This window comes from Solanum stenotomum, chromosome 6, assembly GCF_019186545.1.
Source record: "Solanum stenotomum isolate F172 chromosome 6, ASM1918654v1, whole genome shotgun sequence".
Classification (NCBI taxonomy): domain Eukaryota; kingdom Viridiplantae; phylum Streptophyta; class Magnoliopsida; order Solanales; family Solanaceae; genus Solanum; species Solanum stenotomum.
In genome coordinates, this window is record NC_064287.1 from 53,765,782 (window position 1) to 53,793,232 (window position 27,451).

Sequence of the window (27,451 nt, forward strand, 5' to 3'; positions counted from 1 at the left end):
TCAACAAGACTTCCATTCAAGTATTGTGCACAAGACTTAGAAGTATATTTCACTTTGAAACCAAAACAGATACAAATATAGTACAAAATATTTGGTTAGAAAAGTATGATGTATATTACTGGCTACTGCTATCAAATCTAATAGTCTCTTAAATTTTTATCTCTATCACTTGTTTTTCCTTATCTCTGCGGACCATCACAATGTTTACAGTACAAAAACCTCCATACAAATGGAACCAAAAGCAATGAGTCGAACACTTGCCCCTTTTTCATTGCATTGAAACAACATAAGTAAAGAGAGAAATAAGTGAAACTTATATACAAAAAATTTATCATCATCTTTATCATCTTGTTGCTAAGCTTAACACACCATAGATATGGACACCAAGATGTATAATTTTTAGGTTTATATCTATGATTCAACTACCCAAAAATGTGATGTTGTTGACAATGGCAATACAAGAAAAATATCTAAAAACGAGTTAGTAGCAATTACTTACCCAGATTAAGATGAGTTGATGACGATTTGAACTAAAATCCAAAAGACGAGCTCAATATATGTCCTAATAGCTAATGAGTAAAACCTAACAGTGACTAAGTCTTTGAAGGTGAAGAGCTATTTTTGAGCTGCTGACCTAAATGACCTTTGTTAAATGAGAAAGAGAATATTAAAGGGCTAGTTGAATTGTATAATTTATTTGGGCTTTTGTTTATTCCTAAAAATAACAAGTGGGCTCAAGTCAACAATGTAGCCCAAAGTCCACTAATATTAAACAAAAAATTGTGAGAAAGATTAAGAAAAATATATAAATTATATATTAATAAACATTTTTATGTATAAAATAAAATTTTAAAATTACATATATAATGTCGGGTTGGTTTGGTCTCGGGTTGGTTTTTTTTAGTTAAAACCAAACCAACCCAAATATAGTCGGGTTTTTTTTTTCAATACCAAACCAAGCCAAACCAAACCACTAGTCGGGTTTTTTTTTCGGTTTGACTCGGTTCGCGGTTTGGTTCGGTTTGCGGTTCGGTTTTGTACACCCCTATAAGTAATGAACCAACAAATAATAATGAAAATATCATGTAAGTTGGATTTATAGCATAAATGGAGAAACTATAATTTAAACATAAAATCCCATACATTAGGTGTCTAATTGATAATTTTTTCATAATTTAGATATTGTTACTTAGCTTAACCCCTACATTATTCTTTGATGATCATCTTCCATAGACCAAAGATCTCTTTTTGACAACTAATCAAATTTCAAAAATTGGGAAAGAAATCAGAAATAATATGACTATTTAAATCTCTTAATAAATCTCTTTGTACTTTATAATGTTGCAATAATAAGCAAATTAGAAAAATAAAAATAAAAAGAAAAGAAAGACATTCTCTTAGGCAATATGGACAAGACTTCAAGGACTATGTTTTTAATAATAACCTTCTTGATCATTTCATGTGGTAAGGATATCTTCATCTTTTTCTGTGTCGAAATTTACATAACAAGCTAGTTGGTCCTCCAAAAATTCATCAATATATAAAGTATATAACTACTAATAACGATTTTTTTAATATTCAGATATGATATTAGGACAACAAGAAACGTGTAAGACTGTCGCAGATTGTGTAGACTGCGCATCAGGAACTCCTTATTGTATTAATGGGATTTGCATATGTTCATCATCCAAGATATACTCCACTGATTATGAAGGTACGTAACAATTTATATAACACATATAAGATGAATATATTTAATTAGTCGATAAAATTAAATAATTGTTCTTGTTTTATAAATAAATAAATAAATATACATATATACAATTTATATAAATATATTCTTTAACAATATATGTATTTGAGCTTACTAATTTTTATTTTTATTTTTATCTTTTCTTGCAGATGTGATGGCAGAACAAGCATGTAATAGTAATGAAGATTGTCTATATGCATGTTTAACTCCTCATGCATTGTGTTGGGGAGGGTTTTGCAAATGTGAATAAATATATTAAGGTTTTGGATTATATTTTAATTTGGAGCATCAATATAATGTACTAGATAACGTTTACTTCACGAAATAAATGACAATAAATTTTAGTTGTTATTTTTGTGAATATATTTACTTGACAAATTAAAGTTACTAATATGGGACGGAGAAAGTATATGATGCGTCTCTGGAATTTTAGTATTATTTATCGCTGTCCCACCTCCTCATACTATGCGAGAGTACTACAATCAGCTTTCTGAACTTAATTTTCTTCAAGATAAAAGTATTGAATACACTTTTGAATTTGATATAAATTATTAGTTAAGTCTCCGAATTATTAACAATTAACCTAAAAAAATACCTCTCTATTCGACTAACTAAACTTTGATACATCCCCGATCTGCCACATCACACTTGACATAACAAGTGGTCTCGAATATATTCGGGTAGGACCATGAAGAACTTAATAAAAAACCGAGAGAAGTGTTGAACTTAGCGAGAATTTAGAGGTGTATTTTACTATTTAATTAAATTTAGTTAATCAAATAAAGAGTTATTTTTAAGGCTATCAATAGTTCAGAATAAAACTAATAATTCACGTCAATTTAGGGGTGTTTTCAATACTTCTCTTTTTAAAAAAATATATGATTTACCTCTTTCACCTTTCAATGATTTAAAATGAATGATTTTTTCAAAATTAAAAAATGTATTAGTTGTTTTTTCCTCCAAAATTACTCTTCTTTTTAATGGGTTTTATTGACGATCTCTAATTTTAAGAAAAGATTGGAAAGAAGCAAAAAGGTGATATTTACAAATCATCATATAATTTAATGTCTTTAATTTATTTTCTTTAAGACATGAGTAACACTACAAAATTTCATTTATTTTGAAATGAAAAAATATTTAATTTGATTCTTTCATAACCAAGCCAATCAAACCTCATCGTTACTCAGGTCTTATACATAATAAAATTATAATTTTGAGTAATATTTCACACATTAGGCGAATATTAGATGCAATGAACATATTATTCAGCTATAAAATGATTAAAAATTTCATGTTCCATTAAAGAATATACCATAGATAATAAAGTAAAAATATGAAATAGATAATAAAGGAAAAATGTGAAACCACATATAAAGGATTTGAGATTTAAAAGACGATGAAGTCTGATCAATTTGAATCTAAAAGAATTAAAATGAAATAAGACAATACAATCCCAATATTTTTTATTTAGTATAAGCATATTTATGCACATAGTATATTTTAACTTATTTTCCTACTAGATAACGAAATAATATATGGATATCAAAATATTTTGTGAAGATCCCATCATTCCAATTTAAGTGAACATGCTTTATTGGCCATAGAGATGAAAAAATAAAGGAATATTTTTAAATGTATGGTTTAAAATAAGTTGTGAATATTTATGTCACTATAAATTATTTTATTAAAAGTAAAATAAATATTTTAAAATTAAATTATGGCTCCCTTCATATACTTTTATTTATTATGCTAAAAATCAATGTCTAGTTTAGAAAGTCAATAAATCATTTATCAAACTATAGTCATTTCTTAAAACACTGAAATATATCATATTCAAAAGATGGTGTCATAAATTTATCATTTTATTTATTATTCCTTAAAAAATATATTAAATTAATAAAAAAAGTGTTAAATCAATAAATAAATAAATAAATATATATATATATATATATACTAAATACATATATATTACGAATGAGTTGTTTTTAAATAACTCTAATGTGATCAAACTAAATACACCACTTATTTTGAAACCAAGAAAGCATTGAATTGAACTAATGACACTGTGACAACTACCTGTAATTCCCCATCAGATTGTTCTAGTGATTAACTGAAAACTCATTTTAATTCATCAGAAAAATAGAACAACTTATTATTAGAGCAATTTGATAATACAATATATGGAGTAACAGTGCTCTCTTATTTGCACAAATTAAATAAAACAAAACACACCATAGACGATAACACATACTATACTACATTTAAAAATAAATAAATTAAGTTCTACTAACAGCATATACGAAATCTTTAGCAGCATCGTATAAAGCAGCAGCCATTGATTGATCAAACACTTCCATAGCATGATATCCATCTCTAAAAAACTTGAATACTTTTATACCTTTCTGTTCCATCAACCTTACACATCCACGAGCAGCATCAACTAGTGGATCTTCACATACACCACTCACAAATACTTTCCATCCTAACTCTTTCATGTCATCTAAATGTTTTGATCCTCCATTAGCACATGGATTACAATATTCATGATCATGATCTACTCCTTTTGGTAAACATAAGTCGAACATTTTGTCTACAGCATGAAGTGGTAGAAGTTGATCATCTTTCTGCTTTTCCTCTGATTCTGTCCTGTTTTTACCACTGAAAAATGGATGATGTAATATTAAACCTTTGATCTTTATTGGCTCTAGCTCTTTTGCCATAACTGCTGCACGTAGCCCTGCATATAGAGGTCATAAAGTCAATCTAAAACTAAAGACACAAAATGAAATATAGTGTAAGTTGACATACATATATACCTGCATTATAAGCTAAATTACCCCCAGAACTAGTTCCACCAAGAAAAACTTTACTCAAATCAGCATAATTACAAACCCATTCATCCTTAGTAGACTTAAGCCATTCTAACCCATCCATAGCATCATCATAAGCTGCAGGAAGGCGATGTTCAGGGGCAAGACGATATTCGAGTGAAATCACCATAGCACCAACTCTTTCAGCAAGTGCCTGGCAAAACACATCGAATATAAAAGTATTCGCATGGAAATAAACAAAGCCTCCACCGTGATAGTACATAATGAGTGGCAATTTCTTAGGAGTAGGATTTTTTGTTAAACGTCTTGGGACGTATAGTCGAAGCCAAGTGTTTTTTGTTGTGTCAAGATCAACATCCCTAGTTACGACTAATGATGTGCCTTTTGGATCACAATTGGCTTGTTTGAGGGATTCAGAATTACGTTTAACTGTGTTACCTGGTAATTCTTGAATCTTAAGAAAAGGATTGTCAAAAATTGGACGAGCAAATCTTTGGCTAGCCATAATCGTTTTCTTTTTCTTTCAGTGTTAAAAGAGGCAAAGGTTTAGGTGTTATATATAGTGTGTGAGGAGTGGGAGTTGTTATCGATGCGAAGAAGGTGCTACTTGTCGATTTATTAGGAAATGACTATTTCTTTGCTTGGATCATTTCTGACCATGTTCAATTCCTTATTGTTTACTCTATTTCGAAATATATATTTGTCACTTAAATATTCACAAATAAACATGAGGATATCAAATCTCAAAAAAAAATTGAAATACGCTAATAGGATTTGAGAAATTTCTTTTCTTAGAAATATTAATTTCTCAGAAGTATTTCATTAGAATGACATCAATAGATAAAGACCAAAAGACGGCCTAGTGTTTTTGACGTGCACTAAAAAGATTCGATAATAAGTTTTTTTTTTTTACTTTTTTGAAATAATTGTTTGATAAAATTAGTCAAAATTGAATAAAAGAACTTAAAACATCTTATAGTATTATTATTGTTTATAGTAATATTATTTTTTATAGCAATATCATTCTTATAATGGTAATAATTAATTTATTTCAATAAGATTTTTGTCATGTATTCATGATATATTACCTTAGATCTATTGTGAAAAACTTTATTTACTCATATGAAGATGTGATTATTTTAATTTAAAATTTTAAAGTATTTTTATGTTTAAAAAATAGACATTCATTTTTTTTATGAAGATTTTGTACTCTCTTTTTTTTTTTTTTACAAACATCATTATTTCTAAATAAAAATAAAATTATAATATACCTTGTGAAAAATTGTTGGCCTGCGATAGACTCTTTGATCTGTTGGGTTGTATTTTGATAGGATTTGTGAATTGCAGAATTCACAGATTTCCTCCAAAACTTCACCTTCTATTCCTGAAGTCTCTAAGGAGGTAAGTTTATCATCTTGATGTCACAATATTTAATAACATACCATTAGTTGCTTATTACCCCTCCGTTCATTTTTAATTATCACTTATTCCTAAAATTGATTTTCATTTTTACTTGTTACTTTTCACTTATCAAAAAAGGGCAATAAATTTTTTTCGTGTTTTATTTTCCTTTTCTATGATGCAAAGACATGTAAAAGCTAAATGGGTAAAGTCGCAAGGGGTCCTTTATATTTGTCAAACATTTTTCATTTTGACATTGGAAGAATTTGTCGACATTTTTCATTTTGACATTTGAAGTTGGATATGTTCATATCGAACATTTAAACAACTCAAAATATGTGTCTATTAGAAATTCTTTTGACGAACTAGAGATAATTTTTAACAACTAGCTAAAAGTATAAAATGTGTATAATGCGTTTGTAAATGATATGTCAAAAGTAACGAATTAAATGAAAACCTATGATATTTTGGTCGAAAAATAATTTTAAATTATAAGAAGGTAAAAGAAAAACCAACTTAAACTTATTTAACTAATTCAAATAAATATTTCAACATTAATTTTTCTTTTTTACGATTCTCTAAAAAAAAAAACAGCCTCCAACCACCCAAACCCCGTCCCACTTAAGAAGCAAGAATAGGTTTAGGCTGAGAATATTAATGATTCATATTAGGAAAAGGTATTACAAGGATCCCTTCAAGTGAAATCTGAAATGTAACAAAAACAGCAAGTGAGAAGCCAAAAACTTGAAAGAAACATAATTAATTAAATATATATTTTCTTTTAATCACATATTTTATAATTAATTAGCACACATAATTATTAATATTAAAATTTTTATATATCTAATTTATTCCTTTTTTAAATTTATTTATTTATTTTCCTTTTTACTTACTTTTTATTATTTTTCTCATTCATTAATGTAAATGTCGAAATTTTATAGGCCTTTGCAAAACGTATTCAATTTCAATGGGAACTCTACAAGACGTTTTCAATTCCAGTTAGATTCAACCCTACATATTCAATTGAAAAACATCTGAGTATCCCATAAATTTTTTAATATTTATATTTTTGGGTATTCATAAAAGAGATCACAAAGAAATTAATTATGTCTTTCTCAAAGAAATTTCTAAAACTCCACAAATTCATGAGATATTAATAAAGAGATCAAAATGTGGTCTCTTACGTTTGAGAAATACGCTACTAACAATCTTCGAATCAAGAAAAAATCTTAGGAGATAAGAATCAAGAGATAAAAAAATTTGAATCACGAAAAAATCTTAGGAGATATGAATCAAGAGATAAAAAAAATTGTACCCACTTTATTTTATTAATGAACTAGGAAACTTCTCCGCGCTTCGCGCGATTATAAAGAGTGATAAAATTTTGATAATTTTATTAAATATAATATTGATGTAAGATAAAAATGTTTGGTTAGTACTTAGTAGACTTTCAAAAGTTATTAAATTTTTTACTATTTTGAACAAAAAAATTGCAATAAGAAATTCACATAAGATGCGAAATAAAGATAAATCATACCAATAAAAATGCAACATCATTCTTAATTCCTTACTCATTAAAAAATAGAAGGAAAAATGTGAAATCAGTACACATATCTTTCGAGTTCTTATGGACGTCCACTCCACTCCCACAAGCCGATCACCATTCTTCATCTTATTCTTCAAATCAAATTAAAATATGAATATAATAATCACCGAAAATATAACAACCTAAAAAACTAATGTGATCTTCTATAAAATCGTACAATAATTTTATTTACAGGGCTACAATATGAAACACCAAATAATATGATGAATATGACTATTAATTATTTTATAGGTCATAAAAAATAAAAAGTTGTGTGGAGTAATTAATGAAAATAAAGACAAAATTAAGTTTTACATTTAACATATTCTAAAAATGTCTTTTTAATTTCTTTGCAATGCACATTTAATATAGTTAACAGAGTTAAATATTTTTTTTAGTTCTTTTAATATAGCACACATAAATAAAAAAAGAAATCTAAAAAAATATATAATTGTATTTCTTGACCAAAGAAAAATATCACCCTCACTTTTTCTTTTCCTAACTGTATTGTGGTGATATAACTATTTAGCACAAGTCAATAAGTTACTAAAGATTTTAAAAGAAACATGTATGTATAAAAAATAATTTACAATCCTTCTAAAAATTAAATATCCACTTAATATATTTTAGCAAGAGAAATATGACATATTAATTAAGTAAAAATTTAAAATTTATCTAATTAAGACTATCCGTCAATAAAAAAATTTAAATCTTAACACAATATTTAATTTAAAGATCCTTATACTTGTTAAGTTTAAAATTATTAAGTACAAATTTAGTCAGGACTTCTTGTTAATTTGTTGATAAATTCATCTTAACTATTCTATTATAATGTAACAAAATAAGCTTATTTGTGCTTAAAATTATTTAAACCTATAGTTATTAGTTAACACATTTTCATTTAGAAATAAGTTTTAAACATATAATTAACACTTCTTTTTTTTAAAATAAATTTTGAACCCGCGAGTAAAACATAATAGTTCAAATTCAACAATCAATATTTTTTGAACAATATAATTAAAAAAATTAATGTTATTTTCCAAAAAATTAAACCAAACCTCTAATATGTATGAATAATGAAACTAATAAATCAATCAATTACAATATATTGAGATAATTTTTCATTTGCCATCTCTTTATTATCCAACAATTTTTTTTATTATTTTAGGTGTTAGATGAAAATAGAGAAAATACTCAAATGACAAGATGCTTCTGTAAGAACCTTTTTCATGTCTGCTCCTCCATACATGTCTCGACAATCACCGATATCACACCATGCCATGATAACTTACAGAAACAATTACAATTTCTCATAAAAATAATAATGTTAAATATCCTTTAATAATGTAACAACAATAACATATTTAATGTAATTTCACAAGTGAAATATGAAAAAAAAGCTAGAGAGACAAAAAAAATGTGTCCTAAGATCCTTAGCTTGATAAAGCCTGCCAAATTAATTGGAAGAAAAAAAGATCAAAGGAAACATATGTACAATGCATTTGTATTTAATTTAATATAAATATCCATATTATGAATCCCTTTACAAATTTCCAAATAGAGAACAACCAAACAATTTCATAAAAATGTAAATCTCAATTTGTTGGAACAATTTTTTGACAGTATGAAAGATGCCTCAATGATTATTGTTATATACAATATAATCATCATATTTTTGTTGATTATATAATTTAAATGAAATGGAAAAAAAATACATTTTCACAATAGTATAAAAATAAAAATAGTAAGGAAGTTAAAATTACCTTATGTCTCTCCAAAGTATTATTTTCTAATAGCAATGTTGAAAAGCTAGAAAAGAAAATTGTGAAAAAAATCATGGCTGGATTTGAATTGAGGCTTCTTTTGCTATCGTATTTAAAAGAATATTATAATGACTTATAATTAATCTTAATAAATAACATTAATGAAGAATATGAAAGGATAATCAGCTTATACACAAATAGAATAAAGAGATGAATTTAATGAAATTGAAGATGGAAATATAAGAAAATGATATAAATAACAATAATCAAATAAAAGTTTATACTCTTATTATTTTTGGTTGAAAGAACGTGAAAGAAAGAAAAGAAAGATAAGGGTTTTTTAAAAAAAGTAAAAAAATAGATAAAAAATTTAGAGGGTTTAAATAAACAGATAAAAATATATATTGTAATTAAAATTTTATTTTCATTAAATGGTGATCCTCTTTATATACTCACAATATTTTTAATCATTACGTTAATAATAAAATTTGCAAATGATTTCATTGTTTCATCCCATAAATACGTATTTATTCTAAATGGAATTTATAATTTTAAATATTATAGAGAATGCCAAAAGTTTTAGATTAGGATATTAGAATATTTTTTTTCTGGGGGTCTTTCTTCCGTTTCCAACTATACAATTAATGTTTAGAATATTGAATGTGATTATAGAATGTTGAATTAATCTTTCCCTTTCCTTAATTATAATAAAATTGTAATTAAACCTTTATTGTCCATAAATGGTGATTTTCTTTCTATTCTTGCAATGCTATTAATGCTTAATATATTGAATATAATATTAAATTATATTGTATTTAGTGTGATGAAAAATTAAAAAAATTGAGAAAATAGATAAATAGGAATCCTGGCTTCTAAGATGTGCCACATCAGCGTTTTCATATCCAGCTTTATATATATATATAGAGAGAGATTCATGTTTCTTCATATTTTATTTGAAAACAATTAACTTTTTATCTTAGCACTTTTAGTTAATTTATAAAAATAAATAGTAATTAAAAGAATTAAAAGCAGAAAAAAAAATTCAAAGCGGTATAAGAATGTTTACAAAAAAGTTGCAAGATTGTCGCACCCAGAATTCATTTAACAAAATAATGCTTCAACTTCTAAGACTCCTATATATTAGAGTTGTTATTCACAGATTAGAGAACTATCCAATTTTCTATATGGTTTATAAAAAGAGGTAAATAATATTAAAAAATAATTTCATGGGATGAGATCCCTCATAATTTAATATGTAATTAATTATTTCACCCAAATTTAGATATATTAATTCTATGCATTTACATTTTCTTTGACTAACCTTTCATTGACCAAATAATATTTTTTGACCAGCTAAACCAATTTTAAGATTGGAAAGAAATAGTAAATAGCACGATTATAAAAAACCTCTTAATAAATAGAAAGCTAAGCATGTAATTAATGAATTAGATACTATATAATGTTGCAATAAGAACCAAACTAAAATAACAAAAAATAAAATAAAAATTCTCTTAGGCAATATGGACAAAACTTCAAGGACTCATGTGTTTTCAATAGTCATAATTTTGATCATTTCATGTGGTTAGTATATATTTCTATTATTTTCGTCTTTAAAAAATGTCATTTTTAGATCTTGTATTTGTAAATTTCACAAAAAATTATATTTTAAAAATAAAATAAAATATGTAAGTGACCTACAAAACTAATTCTTTCAAATTTATCGATATACTAACGAGCTTGATCGTAATTTTTAGGTGTGGTGATGGGACGTGACTGTAATATTAGATCAGATTGTAATTATTTGACATGCGATAAGGGGTTGCCAACTTGTATTGATGGGCATTGCCTATGTTTAAAACTCAATACCATTCTTAAAGGTACGTAATAATTCAGGATAATATTTTTTACTTACGTATCGATCAGTTATATATATATTTGTACAAGCTACTAACAAGTTGATTTTGTGATCTTACAGGACAGAGCTGTAAGAAAGCAGAAGATTGTGATTTAAATTGTAGTGGTGGGGATCCATTTTGTGTAGATGGGCATTGTGTTTGTACTTAATTAAAACAAGACATATATTATTTATATAATATAAACTCCATTGATCATATATATCTATGGAGGCCTTGAATTATATTATAAGGGGTTGTATAAGATAATGTTTACTTAAATGACAATGAAATTTATGTTCTATTCTGGATCAATCTTGAGTTATTAATGAATATAATTTTTGAAGGTATCAAATAAATAAATTGGGCATTAAATTTAAACGTTTAAAGAATTGTACAACAACCACAACAATACTCATTCCACTAAAATACAAATGCTTGTATTATAATAATAATAATAATTATTATTATTATTAAATTACTCTTCTTTTTAATGGGTTCACCGTTCATAGACTATCTCTATCTAATTATTAAAAAAGTTTGTGAAGAAGGCAAAATTGTGATATTGACAAATTATCATTTAATTATTTAACATTCTTAAGACAGGTGTCATATCACAAAAAATCATTTATTTTGAAATGAAGGGAGTATTTAATTTAATTCTTTTAGATCTAAGCAAATCAGACCTTATCGTTTCTCAGGTCTCAAACACAACAAAACACAAAGTTAAAATCTCGAGTAATTACTACAACAGGATTTTGCGGTAATTATTTAACGACAATAAAAAATTTGATGATTTATAAAACACTCTATACAAATGTTGTTAAAGACTTTAGCGACTTTGGATGCAATTACAGCAACTAAATTAAAGCTAAATATTTTTGCGGCAATATTTAAAAAGAAACTTTTTCTAGTATAAGTGTGTTTATGCATATGGTATGTTTTAACTTATTTTCTTACCAGACGATGAAAGGGTATATAATATGAAAAAATAGTTTAAAAGGATGATAGACCCCTCATAATTTAAGTATATCATTAATAATTGAAAAAAACTACAGAATTACATAAATTTTCCTATCATATTTACTAATTATATATAGAAAAATAATTACATATTGTCTCACTTCATACAAAATTTTCAATTTAGATATACTTAGATATATGTATTAGGGATACCAGAAGCATTGTGAAATACAAAACATAGAGTGAGTGACAAGGGAGAGAGGCGAGTGAAAGAGTTAGTGTATCCTAGATACATGTGAATCCACTTGAATACAACGAATTTGAAACAAAACTGACATGAATGATAATTTTAAAAACACACGAAAAGACATAATCAAATCCTAAACTCGTGATATTTGTACTGTTTGCCCCTAATAATTTCACTATAATTTAAATATGTTAATTTTTTTACGTTGTCCTACATTTTCTTTGACTAACCTTCCGTTGACCAAATAATCCTTTTTTGACCAAATAACCAAATTTCAAGATTTGGGGAAAAAATGGAAAAAACATAACTATATAAGATCTCTTAATAAGTATGAAAATAGGCATGTTATTAATGAATTAGATACTATATAATGTTGGAATAAGAAGCACACTAAAATAAGTAAATAACAACCACCAAAAAAGGAGGAAAAAAAAAGGTTTTTTCTTAGGCAATATGGACAAGACTTCAAGGACTCACATATTTTTTGTTGTCACCCTATTGATCATTTCATGTGGTTAGTACTTCTCTAAACGATATTTTCAAGTCTCTTATATGTAAAATTGAAGATCTCTTGTAAAAATAATATATTTTTTTAAAAAAATATTATGTAAGTGACCTACAAACCCAAATTTTTCAATTTTATCGATATACTACCGAGTTTGATCGTAATATTTAGGTGCGGTAATAGGAGAGAAGTGTAAAACTATAGCAGATTGTCATATGGATCCATCATCCATGTAAGGAATTTGGATTGCCAACTTGTGTTAATGGGATTTGTGTATGTTTAACACCCAAGACATACTCCCATAATCATAAAGGTACGCAACAGTTTACGATAATATTTTTTTACTTACGTATCGAACACATTCTATATATTTGTTCAAGATACTAATAAGTGAATTTTGTGATCTTACAGGACAGAGGTGTAAGGATGTACAAGATTGTCATATAAATTGTAATGGTGGGGACCGGGGATCCATTTTGTGTAGATGGGACTTGTGTATGCACTTAATTAAAACTATATAATATAAAAATAAAAACTCCATTGATCATGTATGGAGATCTTGAATTGTATCATTGTATAAGATAATGTTTACTTAAATGGCTATAATATGTTCTATTTTGGATCGATCTCGAGTTATTTATGAATATGATTTTTGTAGGTGTCAAATGAATAGATTGCGCATTAAATACAACAACCACAACAATACTCATTCCACTAAAACACAAGTGCTTTTACAAATGGCTCTATCTTGACTTGAGTTTGCAATAATCATTCAACCAAAACACAATTTACTTAAAAGAATTGATCTATCTTAAGAGATCACAACACAAAAATCAATCAAAGAATCTGTACAATGTAATTCCAACACAAGTACTATAATCTAACCATCAACCACTCGAGGATATCGTTTCTTTTGTCAAAAAAGTATAATACTAATGTCGAAAGTAATAAGACGAGGATTGCCATGACAATGTACCTGTGTTGATGTTGCTTTGCTTGTAGCTGAACCTCGGTATCCTCTGTCTTGACAACTATGTTAGGCTCTTCATTTGTCAAAACGGAGGACTTACTGCTTTGATCAGTCGTTTTATCACGAGGTAATTCGTTGATCACCTGAATCGGAGTACCAACATGTTCTATTAGGATTATAGAATGAAGTTGACATCTTTATGAAGTAAACACAAACATGATCACAATTGGAACAAGCAGGCATAATGAGCATCTATTACGTGCTGCTAGTTTCTGAGGTTCGTTGAGGCCAGGACTCAGGCATAATGAGCATCTTTAGACTACTCTTTTTTAATAACCAATAAATCCTAGAGGGCCAGTGGTGCACAGTTCGAAACTTGTGGATAGTGGACCCTCCAACCTTCACTTAAACACCAGGCGTTGGTCTGATGCAGAGTTTGAACCTGTGACACGCATTCACAATCTACACATCACGAGTTGTGCTCGTGCTCTTACCAGTAGAACAAAGCCTTGGGGCTATCTTTGGACTACTTTCTATCAGTGGCTATAGTCATAAGACCGTTTTTTAAAGTAGAAATGGGGGAGGGGATTACAAGGTGGGGAATCGAACCCTCACCAACAAGACTAAACAACAAGGCCTTAATTCTAAGGCTAAGACTAAGAAACATATCATGCTATTGTCTTTAAGTGGCATACATTGGAACATACATATTTAGGAAATTCTGAATGACTAAAGGAAAAGAAATACCTGGGAGCTTTTCTGTGAGGATTCTGTTTGCTGTTCACGATAACTGTCTGTAGCAGCAGCGATTGTTGAGGCAACTCTAGAAGATGACAACCCAATATCATCACCTCCATTCTCAAGTACAGTTATGGATGGTTGCTCCTTTGTTGACTTCAACTTGCTGATCAATGATTTGTTTTCCTTGGCCAAACAAAAAATCTGTCGCGGAAAAACAAGTCAGTGCTTAGAATAACTTCTAACTTTTGAATTTCCAAACAGAAAGCAACAGAAGAAGAAAACTAAAGCACCTGTTTTTGTACTCGCTCTCTTTCGATAGCCAGTTGCATGACCAAATCCATTATAAAGCTGGTTTTGATGTTAATGTCTTTTGCACTTGCAAGTTTCTCAACAGTAGATTGATTCAACGAAGTCTCCAATCCTTCAACTCTTGATCTTAGAAACTCTACTTCTTGGGTAAGTTCTAAATTAGTTTCCGACAAAATAAGGCACTGTTCCTCTACATGTTCAGTCTTGCTTTCGGCTTTTAAGACCTTTTGTTTTAGTTCATCGATCAAAGTTTCCATATCCCAAATGGCAGTATACAACATATTCTGTTGTTCTTGACCTGCTTCGGATGATGTCTTAGCATTTTGTAGCTGAAGTTCTAATTCCCTGACCTGCTTCTCGAGAATACTGACCTTTTTAGCATTACTTTCATTACTACTCTTGAGAAAATCCAACTCTTCGTGCAGTTCCAAGTTTGTCTCGGTCAAATGTGCAACCTTTTCCTCTGCATTTTCAGCCTTATGTTCAGCAATATCGATGTCTTCTTTCTGAGATTCTACGATACATTCCAGTTCTTTAAGACGCTCTTCGCTTACTTCATTCAGTTCATTTGCTTTCAGCAACTTAGACTCAGATTCTTTCAACTTATCTTCTGAAAGTTTTAGCTTGTCCCTTAACGAGGATACTTCAGTATTTTCAACAGCAAGATGTTTGTTGTTGCTATTAAGGTTTTGTATGGTAATATCTTTGGCATTTATCTGTCCTATGCAATTATCAATCTTCAACGTGAAATCTTTCTCTCGTTGAAGTGAACCGTTCAAATTGAAGTTTACAACCTGTAATCGGCTCACCATCTCTCTGGAAATTCCCATAAGTACCTCTGCTGCATTTTCCGACTCTAAAAACCTACCCCATATAACCTCTGCACCCTCTTCCATGCACAGAGCTACTTGCTCGGTTAACCGGAGCTTCAACTTTAGATCATCTTCATTTTGTTTATGTAAAGTCAACTTCTTCTCGAGATCCAGCTCTCTTTCGAGTGATTTTTCCAACATTCTTAATATACGTCTTTGCTCAACTGTCTGTGCGTGTGGCTTCAATTCTCTTGCTGAAACATTATCAATATCTGATAAATCCAAACTCATCCTATGTCTCCCTGATAATACATGCACCAGAAAAAGATGTAATGTCTTTGATATGTTAGTAAAGAGAGGGAAAAACGTGTTCTTGAACCTAATGAGTTTCATAACTTACATTCATTTTGGTCGAAAGCTAACGAGGTCATCTGCAATTTGGCAAGCTGAATCTTCATTTCTAGAACACGTTCCTTCGATTGTCTCAATAACTCTTCAGTATCATGAAATTTATTCTCCATTATCACATGTAGCTCACTAAATTCTCTGCGCGTAGGTATCTTTTGCCTTGCTTCAATGACTAAGTCTTGAAGAGTGCCTAAGAAATTGTCCAGTTGTCTTATCTCAGAGTTTAAAATGATAGATAAGTGATCCAACGACAGTACTTTCTCAATCGATTCAGGAGAAATCTCATCATTCTCGAAAGATATTGCTTCAACTTCATTTTCGCAGGCCAAAACACGCATCAAAAGATTGTCAAGATTCGTCAACTTCTCATCAGAATACGCAAGGTCCAAATCTACTCTACTCAATTTTTCCATAGAACTCCTCATCTCTTCCATGTCCTTGGCTTCATTTGAGTGATTTTCAATCAACAAGGTTTCCATTACTTGTGGATCGACAATATCAGAAGTACGGACAGCCAATTCTTCAATTGCCATTGATCAGTACTTCTGATAAGGCAGCTGCAAATAGGAAGGAAAGCATCACGAGATGAAAATGCAGGTCCAAATTGATCAGACCAAATGAATTAAGTAGGCACTTAAAAGGCGTAAGAGAGCTTGAAGGGATATATAGCAAACACAAGGTGTTAATAAGCTTATATTCTCGATTTGCCATCTCTATATGTCTTGTACTTTAATACGTGCCAAGGCAATTAGTCAGCTTTACATGGTTTTGACTAAGTTAACAGAAACCACATTTCTTTTGTAATAGTAGGCAATTATATACACAAGTCAATGTTTGATAGGAAGACAATAAACCCCAAAAGAGAAATGGAAACAGAACATGGTGAATGGTAATCGAGACATTAAAACCCCCGCAGAGATCATCCTCATGCTTAAACTGATGAGCAGATGCTTGAAAATTTTACAACACGATCCCCTTTTACAAACATACCATGTTCTGAACCCACAGATTTGTCTAGAGTAAAGGTATGTTGTTGTATTGTCCAACCCCATCGCATCTTTCATCCAACCAACGGAACTAATCACTCGATTATTTACAGATAATCAATCCAAAATAGCTAGATATCCATGAAGAAGATTCAAATCTCAAACTTAGGATTAGAGCAAAAAGGCACCTAATTAGCTAAAATGATAATAAGGATTACTCAAAAAGTTCATCTACCTACAGTACATTAAAGGTGTATCCCAGTATTTATAGACATCAAATTGCAAATATTTGTTGAGAATTCAACCATACAACTTCTGTTCTATCTATCTACTAAACAAGAAATCACCCAAACTCTCAACACAAGCTATTTCAGTTAGTTGTACCCAGAGCGTAGGCAGAATTTTCACTGACATAATTCAAAATATGAAGTAGATACACTAAGAAACCAAGGGGATTCAACATATACTATATACACATACAAATAATCTTGATCTTATATATACAAAGTAATCTAACGGTTAAGGGGGCCTAGCTCCGCCTATGGCTGCACTTAGTAACTTCATCTATATGTGTCACACGAAACCTAATGTTTCAGAACATGGAGCTTCTAAGTACTTATAGCCTCATATTAACATTGGCACCACAATTTAACTTCCTTCAAACTCAAAACACATAAATTGTTGTGTCCATCTCTTGTTTTAGTGAAAGTTGAAGGCTTTTCCACAAGAAATAAAGTACAAACACTAAACAAGAAACTTTCTTTTACAGCTCCCACCCTTTTTTTTTTGCTCCGACTCAAACTCACAACCTCAGGTTAGCAGTAGAGGAGTGTTTATCATCCAAGCAACCCTACTTCTCTTTAAACAAGAAACCATTATACTAATCAAAACACTATAATTACACAAAAGTAAGTAAAATTCTCAAACACTTCTCCAAACTATGAAATAAGCCAAACATAACTTTCATAAACTATTGCAAATTCCCTTAAAGAACCAATAAAGCTTCAATCTTTACAAGAAACACTAAACAAGAAAACTTTTTTTTACAGCTCCCACCCTATTTTGCTCCTTGTGACTCGAGAGGAATGTTTATCATCCGAACCTTACTTGTCCTTAAACAAGAAACCTTTATACCAACCAAAACACTATAATTACACAAAAGTAAGTAGAATTCTCAAACACTTCTCCAAATCATGAAATAAGCCAAACATAACCATCATCAACTATTGCAAATTGCCTTAAAGAACCAATAAAACTTCAATTTTTCAAGAAAAACAAAACAACACTTAACTTCCTCCATACTCAAAACATGTGTCCATCTCTTGTTTTAGTGAAAGCTCAAAGCTTTTCCACAAGAAATTATGTACAAACACTAAACAAGAAACCTTTATATCAACCAAAACACTATAATTACACAATTCTCAAACACATACCTACAAATTGCCTTAAAGAACCAATAAAGCTTCAATCTTTACAAGAAGTAAATCAAACAAAACAAGATTTTTCACTACATACCTTAGCATAAGATAAAATAGCTCTTATTCTCATAATAACTTGAATAGAGTGGCAAAGAATATTTGTGATCTACAAAAGGGTCAACCTTTAAGATATTTTTTGGCTCATGGAGTTAGTGTCTAAAATGTTACTAACGTGGGTCCCACAACATTCAGACCAACCAATCACATAACCCCACGTCAGCAACAATACAAAAAGACAATATCAAATGACCTTCATTAATTATTGGTCACAAGAAAGAAACCATGAACATTAATGTTCATCTTCTGCAATTTGGGATTTCTTGATTTTGGAGAATTTTTTTTATTTTTTATTTTTTTTTAGGAAAGGGAAAGAAAAAAAAAAGGAGAAATTTGAGTGGAAAATGAAATAATTGTTGGAGGAGCGCACGTTGGGTAAGTGGTGGTGGGGGTATAGGTGTTTGATACCAAAAACTTAATAATTGAGGATTAGGCTATTGGGGTCCAAACAATAATAACGTATAAAATAATGCTAAAATTAAGGCTAAGATGGGTTTTTTTTGTTTCATCTCGGTGTTTGATATCTTCTTTGAGGTTTGACTCATTTAGATTCGCGATGAAAAGTAAAAAAACATTTTTCAATATTCAGAATACAGTTTCAAAATTTTTGATTAAGAAGAAAGAGCATTTACTATTGTAATATTCACTAGAAACTTTGATGGTGACTAAAATATTGTCAATTACTTCTAATTATTAGGACTCATTTGGTTTGCAATTAAGAGCATAATAATGGAATTATATAGTAACTATACTTTTTTCTTTATAGATATTTGATTCATTGCATTAAAACTTAAATAAATTTTTATTTCTATTTTTTTTAAAAAAAATGATTTTTTGGAGTTGGACTAATTTAGAAAAAAACTTTTTTTTTAATCAAAATTTTGAGATTGTATTCATACTGAAAAGACAATGTAATAGTTACACTCTCGTACACCTTCAAGGGGGAGCCCACCCCATCACTAGCCCAATACGAAAAAACAAACAAATAATATGAAGAGCATCAACAACAATTAACTCATGGCCCATTCTTCTGTTTATCCTGACCTATATATCCTGTGATGTAGGGTTTTCTAATCGATCCCCTATTATTTTCTTTTCCCTTTTTTTCCGCGCCGCTGTCTTACTGTTCACCCTTTGCTCTTTCTTCAATTTCTGCTTAGCTATGTTTCCTCCTTGGACTAATCTTTGCCTCTGTCTTCTCTTGCTTTGGGTTATCAACATGATCAATGATGTTAGCCACCTTGACCGCTGTTGATTCAGCTAACAAGAGTAAGAAATCAAAAAAATTAATTCTCTATTCCTTCTTGTTACTGACGATCTCCCCTTTTTGTAGTTGTGTTCTCAGGTTCCATGGGTTTAAAGTGTTGCTACTTTTTGTCGGATCTTAGTTAATCGAGGAGAACCTTCTTATTTTGGTGTGTTTATCCTTGTTTTCTATTTGCCTCTTCTGCTTTCTGATTTGTGTTCTCATGTAGGTGGTTTGTGACAAGGTGCATGGGAGGCTCTACACCACCACCCTTCATTGATGATGAAGTAGATTTCTTCCAGGTTCAATAGTTTCATCTTACCACCAGATCCTCTCATTAGGTCGAGTCCTTTTTTGCTGGTTGTTATAGTATATGCTAATTTAGAAAATTACACTTCAAAGAATATAGAATTTTGCTATCAAAGAGTTAATATTGTCGAGTTGTTTTTAAGCAATCTTGTTCTCATCTATCAAGAGTAAGGATATTATAATCTCATTTTTCCTTTTAACTGTGTTGTCTGGTCATTTCTTCTCTGTAGTTGTGTTAATTCTCTGGTATAGTGAATCTTGCTCGTTACTCTAGGTTTTGTCTAATGAAAGATATCTTAAACACTGGATTAATGTTCACTTCTTAAATACATAAAAGTGGTAATCATTAACTTAGTGTTTAAGATATATTTTGTTAGACGAGACTCATACAAAGGGTAAGATCCACTATATCAGAGAACACAACTATGAAAAAGAAAGGACACACAACATAATTAAAAGGAAAAAAAGAAAAAGAGAAATAGAGATTAGAGTATCTATACTCTTGATAGCTGATGACAAGACCGCCTAAAGAACAACTCAACAACATTGATTACCTTGAGCATGAGGAAGAGAAACTGCTAGTTCTTCCATGCCAGGAGCATTTTTAAGTGGAAGAAATGAATAGCTTAGTAGGAGAGGGTGGATTAGAAAATCGTAAACTATAGGAACGTGTAAATAGGGAGTAAGTTTCGAGCTTTGTTTGAAATAGGCTTCCTTTTTAATTTATTCATTTTGTGTTATTGGATTTGGGCAATAGGCCCAAATGAGTTTTGTATTTGATTTGTTGAATTATCAAATACAAAACTCATTTGGGTCTATTGTCCGAATCCAATAACACAAAATGAACAAATATAAAGGGGAGGCTCATTTTAGACAAAGTTGAAAGCTTAATGTACGTTCCTATAGTTTAGAGTTTCCTAATCCGTCACTCTTTCACTAAGCTCTTCCTCTCTTTTATCTGACAAATACTCTCGTCGTGGTAGAACAATCAGTTTCGCTTCCTCTTGCTTTGGGTCTTCAATGTGTTGAGTTGTTCTTTAGGCAATCTTGTTCATCAGCTATCAAGAGTAAGGACACTCTAATCTCCTTTCTACGTTGTGATTTCCTTTTTACAAATTTCTTAAAACATATTAATTAGAAGAAGATTATAATCATTTTAATTTTATTAGTATTTGAATAATTGTAACATCACTTCATCATTGAGGTGTTTGTAGTCTTCAAGAACAATAATGAATGAAAAATGAGGAATAAATAATTGAGCAAGAGGAAGCAAAGTTGTTGATTTTTCCACGATGAGAGCATTTTTCAGGAGAAAGGGATGAAGATCTTAGTGGGAGAGGCGTGGAATAGGAAACCCTAAACTATAGGAACCTATATATAGGGAGTGAGCTTCGGGCTTTGTCTGAATGGGCCTTCCTTTTTAATTTGTTTATTTTGTGTTATTAGATTTGGGCATAAGGCCCAAACGAGTTTTGTATTTGATTTGTTGAATTATCAAATACAAAACTCATTTGGGTCTACTGTCCAAATCCAATAACATAAAATGAACAAAATTATAAAGGGAGGCTCATTTCAGACAAAGCCCAAAGCTTACTCCCTATATACATGTTTCTATCGTTTAGAGTTTCCTAATCCGCCCCTCTCCCACTAACCTTTTCATCCCTTTTTACCTGAAAATACTCCCGTCGTGGAAAAACCAGCAGTTTCGCTTTCTCTGCTCTGAGTCTTCAATGTTGTTGAGTTGTTCTTTAGGCGATCTTGTTCATCAACTATCAAGAGTAAGGATATTCTAATCTCCTTTCTCCGTTGTGATTTTGTTTTACACATTTCTTAAAACATATTAATTAGAAGAAGATTATAATCATTTTAATTTTATTAGTATTTAAACAATTGTAAAATCACGTTATTATTGAGGTGTTTATAGTCTTCAAGAACAATAACGTATGAAAAATGAGGAATAAATAATTGATTGTCTTAAACTGATAAATAATTTGAGACAACTGTATTTATAAATCACGACAAATAATTTGAAATAAAAGAGTAATACACAATGAAAATGTGTAATTATACCTTATGGTTATAAATATTAAAAGACTAGTAATGCATGCATTAGTAATGCAAGCATTAGTAACGCTTGCATTAGTTATGCTTGCATTAGTTATGCTTGCATTATTTCTTATACATTGTTTGGTTTGATGTATTGAAAATAGCAAGCCTTGTATAAAGACTATTAAAAAAATATTTGTTTACAAAAATACCCCCACATTCTTTTACAAAAAAAAATAAAATAATAATAATAATAATAATAATAATTATTATTATTATTATAATTATTATAATAATAATTATGTTTATTATTATTATTATATTATTATGATAATTATTATTATTATTATTATAATTATTATTATTATTATTAGAGGGTAGTTTTGTCATTAGTTAATCTAATGCATGCATTAAAACCATTGCGTTGCTAATACCTAGAAATCCATGGTATTAGCAATACACACCTTAATACACAATAGAGTGTATAACTAATGCAAGCATTAGTTATACATAGGTTGGAAAAGAGTACCAAACAAGGTACTAGTAATACACACTGCTAATGCATGCGTTATTTTTCCTAATACACTCTACCAAATGACCCCTAAATACATAACATATATCTTCATGTGAATGGTTATTTTACAGTTCAAAATAAATTGTCCCAAATAGGTATTACCTTAGGAATTCAAGACTATCATTGACAATTATTTTCAAATATATTCTTAATATTAAAAAAGATTTTCTTTGAAATAGTTTAATAGTCACTCTTATTTTCTAATGGGCCTTGACATGGAAGTGGTTAATGGCCCATAAATTGGATAGCCAAGAAACAAATGGGCTGCTTATTCTATTCGAACAACTTTCGCATATAGCAAATATAAAAATTATATTTGTATGTTATAGCTATAGTTTGCATAATTGTGCTTCATAGCAGATTTTATGTTTGCTATAGAGCTTTTGCTTTGTATAATTCGCTAGATACATCCAATTTTATACAAATTGTTCAGTTTTGTATAAATTCAGTTATACATTGTAATTTGTATAATAAGATTTGTATTTGTATAATCATAAGTGTATAGAACGGAAATATATGTATTTGTATTTGTATATACACTTTTCTCTCGCTTTATACAAACACAAACGTATTTTATACATTTTATACCGAAATGTATAAAATTGCTAATTGTATACCGAATCAGATTACAAAAAAATGGGATGTTTGCTATGAATTACAAATAAAATGAACTATGTCTATACGATTTAATTTGAATTAATAGTTTGCTATTTCATACAATTTTCCCTATTCTTAATTAGTGTTTGATACATGCATGGATTCGTTTATCGGGCTACGATGTAATTGAATTAAAAAACGTGTATATCATGTGAATATGTGATATACCTAAGTTAATTATAAAGTTCTTCGTGACTTTCTTCTTCCGTTTCAACATGAGACTCTTTTAAGGTACATGTAGCTCTTTTTTAGAAGTTTATCGCCTAAAAATATATCAATCTTTTTCTTTGATTCGCCTTGTTGACCGCATCATAAACACGTCCAATTGGGTGCAAGGCTCCCACATTTTTTGGGGTAAAAAATAATTAAACTCAGAAAGTTTTGAGAAAAAAAAAATTAAAAGATTTTTTGTTTTTTTAATAAAAAAAAACATATTTTTCATTGATTAAAAGGAGGACCCTTTTTTGAAATTAGGTTTGGCCAAAAGGGAGCTAAAAAGAGTTAGGATACAATCATATAACAATATCAATCATGATTTGTGTCATAATTTTTGCATGGAATTCATCATTAGCAACAACTAAAAAGAAAAAAAGGTGTAGGATATGGTACTTGGTCATTTCCCTCAAGATTTTTCTAATTTATATTACGCGTTAGATATTTATTTTGAGATTCTGATTAATTCATATTCACGTATTAAGTAAAAATCATTGATTTGAGAAGTACTTACTATTAGGATTATTTTTATTATTCTTAATACTCAAACTCAAGATATTCTTAATTAAGAATGGAAGATCTTATCTAATACATCACAATCCTAAATGATCTTTCCCTTCAAGAATTATTATTGCATCTCTAGTCAGTATCAGAAAGGAGAGCGTTAAAGTAATTGATAAAGTTGTTATTATGTGATCAGAAGGTTACGAGATTGAGAAATGGAAACAGTAGACCTTTATGATTCACCTTCTTCTCAAATCTTACGTATAATGAAAGTTTAGTACATTACGCTGCCCTATTTTAATCGGTATCACAATCTCATGGTTTTCTTTTTCTGAGGGACACCTAATTTTTTGTCAGACCAGCTAATTACAAGATCTTATTCAACTTTCCCTTACAGATTTCATACTAATTACCTATGTCTCTAATTTTAATTTTTATTTTCTCTAATTTTTAATTTAATAATAAGTTAAAAATTGTTTTGCAAAGAACAATTTGTAAGGAAAAACATTGACCAATAGCTGTATTAAAGTAGGTTTGACCATTAAAAAGTGTACAATATATAATATTGTGTTCATACACAATTAAATATTACTAGTACGATTGATTCATTTTTTTACAATAAGCTCAATTTTCTATACCTTTTCTTTATCTTTGCATGATTATTGGCATAATTCAAACACTCTAGACGTGCAACCTTTAATTGATTAAAGTTAAGACAAGCTTCACTTTACTAACATTGCTACAAAATTCAAAATTTCGAGTCAACAAGTTCATAATGATATTGATATGTATGTGTCTTCTTATTATATAGGTACATATTATCGATTCAGCGTCTTGAATTTTGCTGAGTACGAAGACCAGACCCAAAAAGTTCGTAGTGCGACCCAAAATTAGGTAGAAGAAAATGTGAAACTTTTGTTGGTAGGGTGTGAAAGTTGAAGGTTGATATCGTAAAAAAAAAGTTATGTTTGTATTAGGACACAAACTTGATCGAACCTCATTAAATTCTGCATTAAAGATTTTTCAAGCTCACATTTAGGATATCTTGAATCCCTAACCCCCAATCCCATGTTTGTTTTGGAGGGATTTGTTCTTTAATTTTTCCTTTATAGTATATTATGTTTATTATAAGATTTTTGTTTGCTTCAGTATTTTAGTTTTTTCCCAAATGAAGAGCCATACCAACCTTTACTCTTATACCATACTAACCATAGTTTAATTTTTAATATTTGTAAAATTGTTTACAATTTTTTTTACTTGTACGGCAACAACTAATTGATGTTGCATAGCATTACGTGTCGGTACATCATTGGTTGCATACCCATCTTCTAGGTTTTATAAAAATATGAGAAAAAATATATTGTAATGAGTTTTCATCTAACTTCCTTATTTGGACTATTCCTTGATGGGATATTATTCTTGGATTGTTGCATGTGTATATGTTATATAAGATTTATTTTTAAAATATAAAAAAATAATTTATTTAATGTGTATATAATATATTTTATTTTTTTTAGTTTTCTATCCGGTGTGTGGAGTTCGTATTGGAGCCTCGACTAAATCTGAATCACATATCGCACGGCTTATTCGGGGGTGGTGCTCCCAACAAATTTTTCTCTTTATCAAGGTTGAAGGATCAGATTCAAAACCTTTTATTAAGACGTGTATATATAATATATATATATATTATATATACTTGGCTATCCACTTGATAACACCTAGTAAAACTAACCTAATCAATACAAATCATTTTCACCTCTTACACTGTCCCTTTTATTGTTTTATAATTTAATGTTGCTCTCTTAGATTATTCATAGAGTAGTACTATAGCAATTTTATAAAGCAAAGTGTGAAAGAGATTCATTCTATTATTCTAATACTAATGTTTTAGGTCTTTGTGATTTCAAGTCCCAAGGCCAACTATTAATAATGACATAAGAGAAAGAAATAGAGACAGTCCATCAACAGTACTGCATCCTATTTTTATTTATATTTTATTTAAAAGGTTATTATCATAAGAATAGTGACAATGAGTATATTGTAAAAAAAATAGATAATTCAATTTATGTATTGACCATGTAAATGTAACAACATACATGGTCTAGGCCACCACTCTTGGCAAATAGCTTACCAACATAAAAATAATTAAATTTTATGTATTTATTCGATGAGGAAAAATTGACACATAACAATCGCCCTCGCTTAAAAACCAACAACATATATAATTAGTCACATATTTTTATTTGATACAATTGATACTCATGTTATTCAGCTAAAATTCGTCACTTGAATATATATCTCTTTTTTATTAATAATCGATACCTAATTGATATAACTCTTCCACCTAATACAATAACTTGTTACATTTCGTACATACACAAATTATAACTATATTTTATAAACATAAATTATAATTATTTATAAAGTTTAATTTTCTCATTTATTAATAGGGTGAAGAATTTTAAATATGAATCAACTTTCGTGAAGTAATGAGATTGAAGATCTAATCCATTAATTAGATGACCTTTACTGGAAGAAAAGCTTAAAAACAAAGTTATGATTAATTATTTCGAAATAAGTTTTATATGATAAGTTATTTCATTATGTATATAAGATAATTTTATCTCATTATCATTAAAAATATATATATCGAATTAAATAATAACAGAACTATCTGATACTTTCAATCAAACGAAATAATCTTACGTTTTATTTCTTAAATTATTGTACTTTATATCTCACCTCAAACGACAAGATTTCACTTTGAGTCAAAAACAACATGGAGAATCAAGTGGTAAAGTGAAAGATCTGCCAAGTTTGACCATTTGCTGCTATATAACTACAATTCCATTGCCTCATGCCAGCTATATTCAATCAATCAATGTCTTTTTTATTTTTATTTTCTTCCAATTTTCAAATCTTAGCTCGAGTCTGATCAACATGTTAAATTTTAAAAAATAAATTGATTTAGATTTTGTAAAAAAAAAACCCTATTATTGTAAATTTTACGAAGAACACTCATCATGCATGTGAAGAGGTTATTCGTATCATGTGAAAGAATTATATTGAAGAATAATTAGTTACTTTTATTGTTGACTAGTGAATTATGATAAAAATTATGTATTTGAAAGTTTGTAATCACGAATATTTATTTATAAGAAGAATATGAAAATTTACGATTTATCAATGTGATGTCTTAGA

At 29.1% G+C, this 27,451-nt stretch overlaps 3 protein-coding genes across 3 annotated transcripts; 1 reads left to right on the forward strand and 2 right to left on the reverse strand.

Moving 5' to 3' along the window:
* Nucleotides 1-4,027: 4,027 nt before the first annotated feature.
* Nucleotides 4,028-5,102, reverse strand: LOC125867455 (probable carboxylesterase 120). The gene is made up of 2 exons (XM_049547964.1): nucleotides 4,570-5,102; nucleotides 4,028-4,490 (listed from the first exon to the last, which is right to left on the reverse strand). The coding sequence occupies exons 1-2, from the start codon at nucleotides 5,087-5,089 to the stop codon at nucleotides 4,030-4,032; spliced, it is 981 nt and encodes a 326-aa protein (XP_049403921.1). The 5' UTR covers nucleotides 5,090-5,102; the 3' UTR covers nucleotides 4,028-4,029.
* A 5,751-nt stretch (nucleotides 5,103-10,853) lies between these two features.
* LOC125866681 (defensin-like protein 295) lies at nucleotides 10,854-11,397 on the forward strand. The gene is made up of 3 exons (XM_049546987.1): nucleotides 10,854-10,914; nucleotides 11,088-11,210; nucleotides 11,309-11,397. Exons 1-3 carry the CDS (start codon nucleotides 10,854-10,856, stop codon nucleotides 11,395-11,397), a joined length of 273 nt encoding a protein of 90 aa, XP_049402944.1.
* A 2,229-nt stretch (nucleotides 11,398-13,626) lies between these two features.
* Nucleotides 13,627-16,914, reverse strand: LOC125867001 (WPP domain-interacting tail-anchored protein 2). Its single transcript, XM_049547411.1, has 4 exons — nucleotides 16,173-16,914; nucleotides 14,942-16,074; nucleotides 14,658-14,852; nucleotides 13,627-14,053 (listed from the first exon to the last, which is right to left on the reverse strand). The coding sequence occupies exons 1-4, from the start codon at nucleotides 16,711-16,713 to the stop codon at nucleotides 13,814-13,816; spliced, it is 2,109 nt and encodes a 702-aa protein (XP_049403368.1). The 5' UTR covers nucleotides 16,714-16,914; the 3' UTR covers nucleotides 13,627-13,813.
* Between the last annotated feature and the right edge of the window lie 10,537 nt (nucleotides 16,915-27,451).

Excerpts from the sequence above, each read along its gene's own strand:
- LOC125866681 (XM_049546987.1), top strand. The coding sequence starts at position 10,854 with ATGGACAAAACTTCAAGGACTCATGTGTTTTCAATAGTCATAATTTTG. Across the intron at positions 10,915-11,087 it reads AATTTTGATCATTTCATGTG|GTGTGGTGATGGGACGTGAC; the intron begins GTTAGTATATAT and ends CGTAATTTTTAG. Across the intron at positions 11,211-11,308 it reads ACTCAATACCATTCTTAAAG|GACAGAGCTGTAAGAAAGCA; the intron begins GTACGTAATAAT and ends GTGATCTTACAG.
- LOC125867455 (XM_049547964.1), bottom strand. The coding sequence starts at position 5,089 with ATGGCTAGCCAAAGATTTGCTCGTCCAATTTTTGACAATCCTTTTCTT. Across the intron at positions 4,491-4,569 it reads TAATTTAGCTTATAATGCAG|GGCTACGTGCAGCAGTTATG; the intron begins GTATATATGTAT and ends CTCTATATGCAG.
- LOC125867001 (XM_049547411.1), bottom strand. The coding sequence starts at position 16,713 with ATGGCAATTGAAGAATTGGCTGTCCGTACTTCTGATATTGTCGATCCA. Across the intron at positions 14,853-14,941 it reads GAGAGCGAGTACAAAAACAG|ATTTTTTGTTTGGCCAAGGA; the intron begins GTGCTTTAGTTT and ends TTTCCGCGACAG. Across the intron at positions 14,054-14,657 it reads CCTCACAGAAAAGCTCCCAG|GTGATCAACGAATTACCTCG; the intron begins GTATTTCTTTTC and ends ACTCCGATTCAG.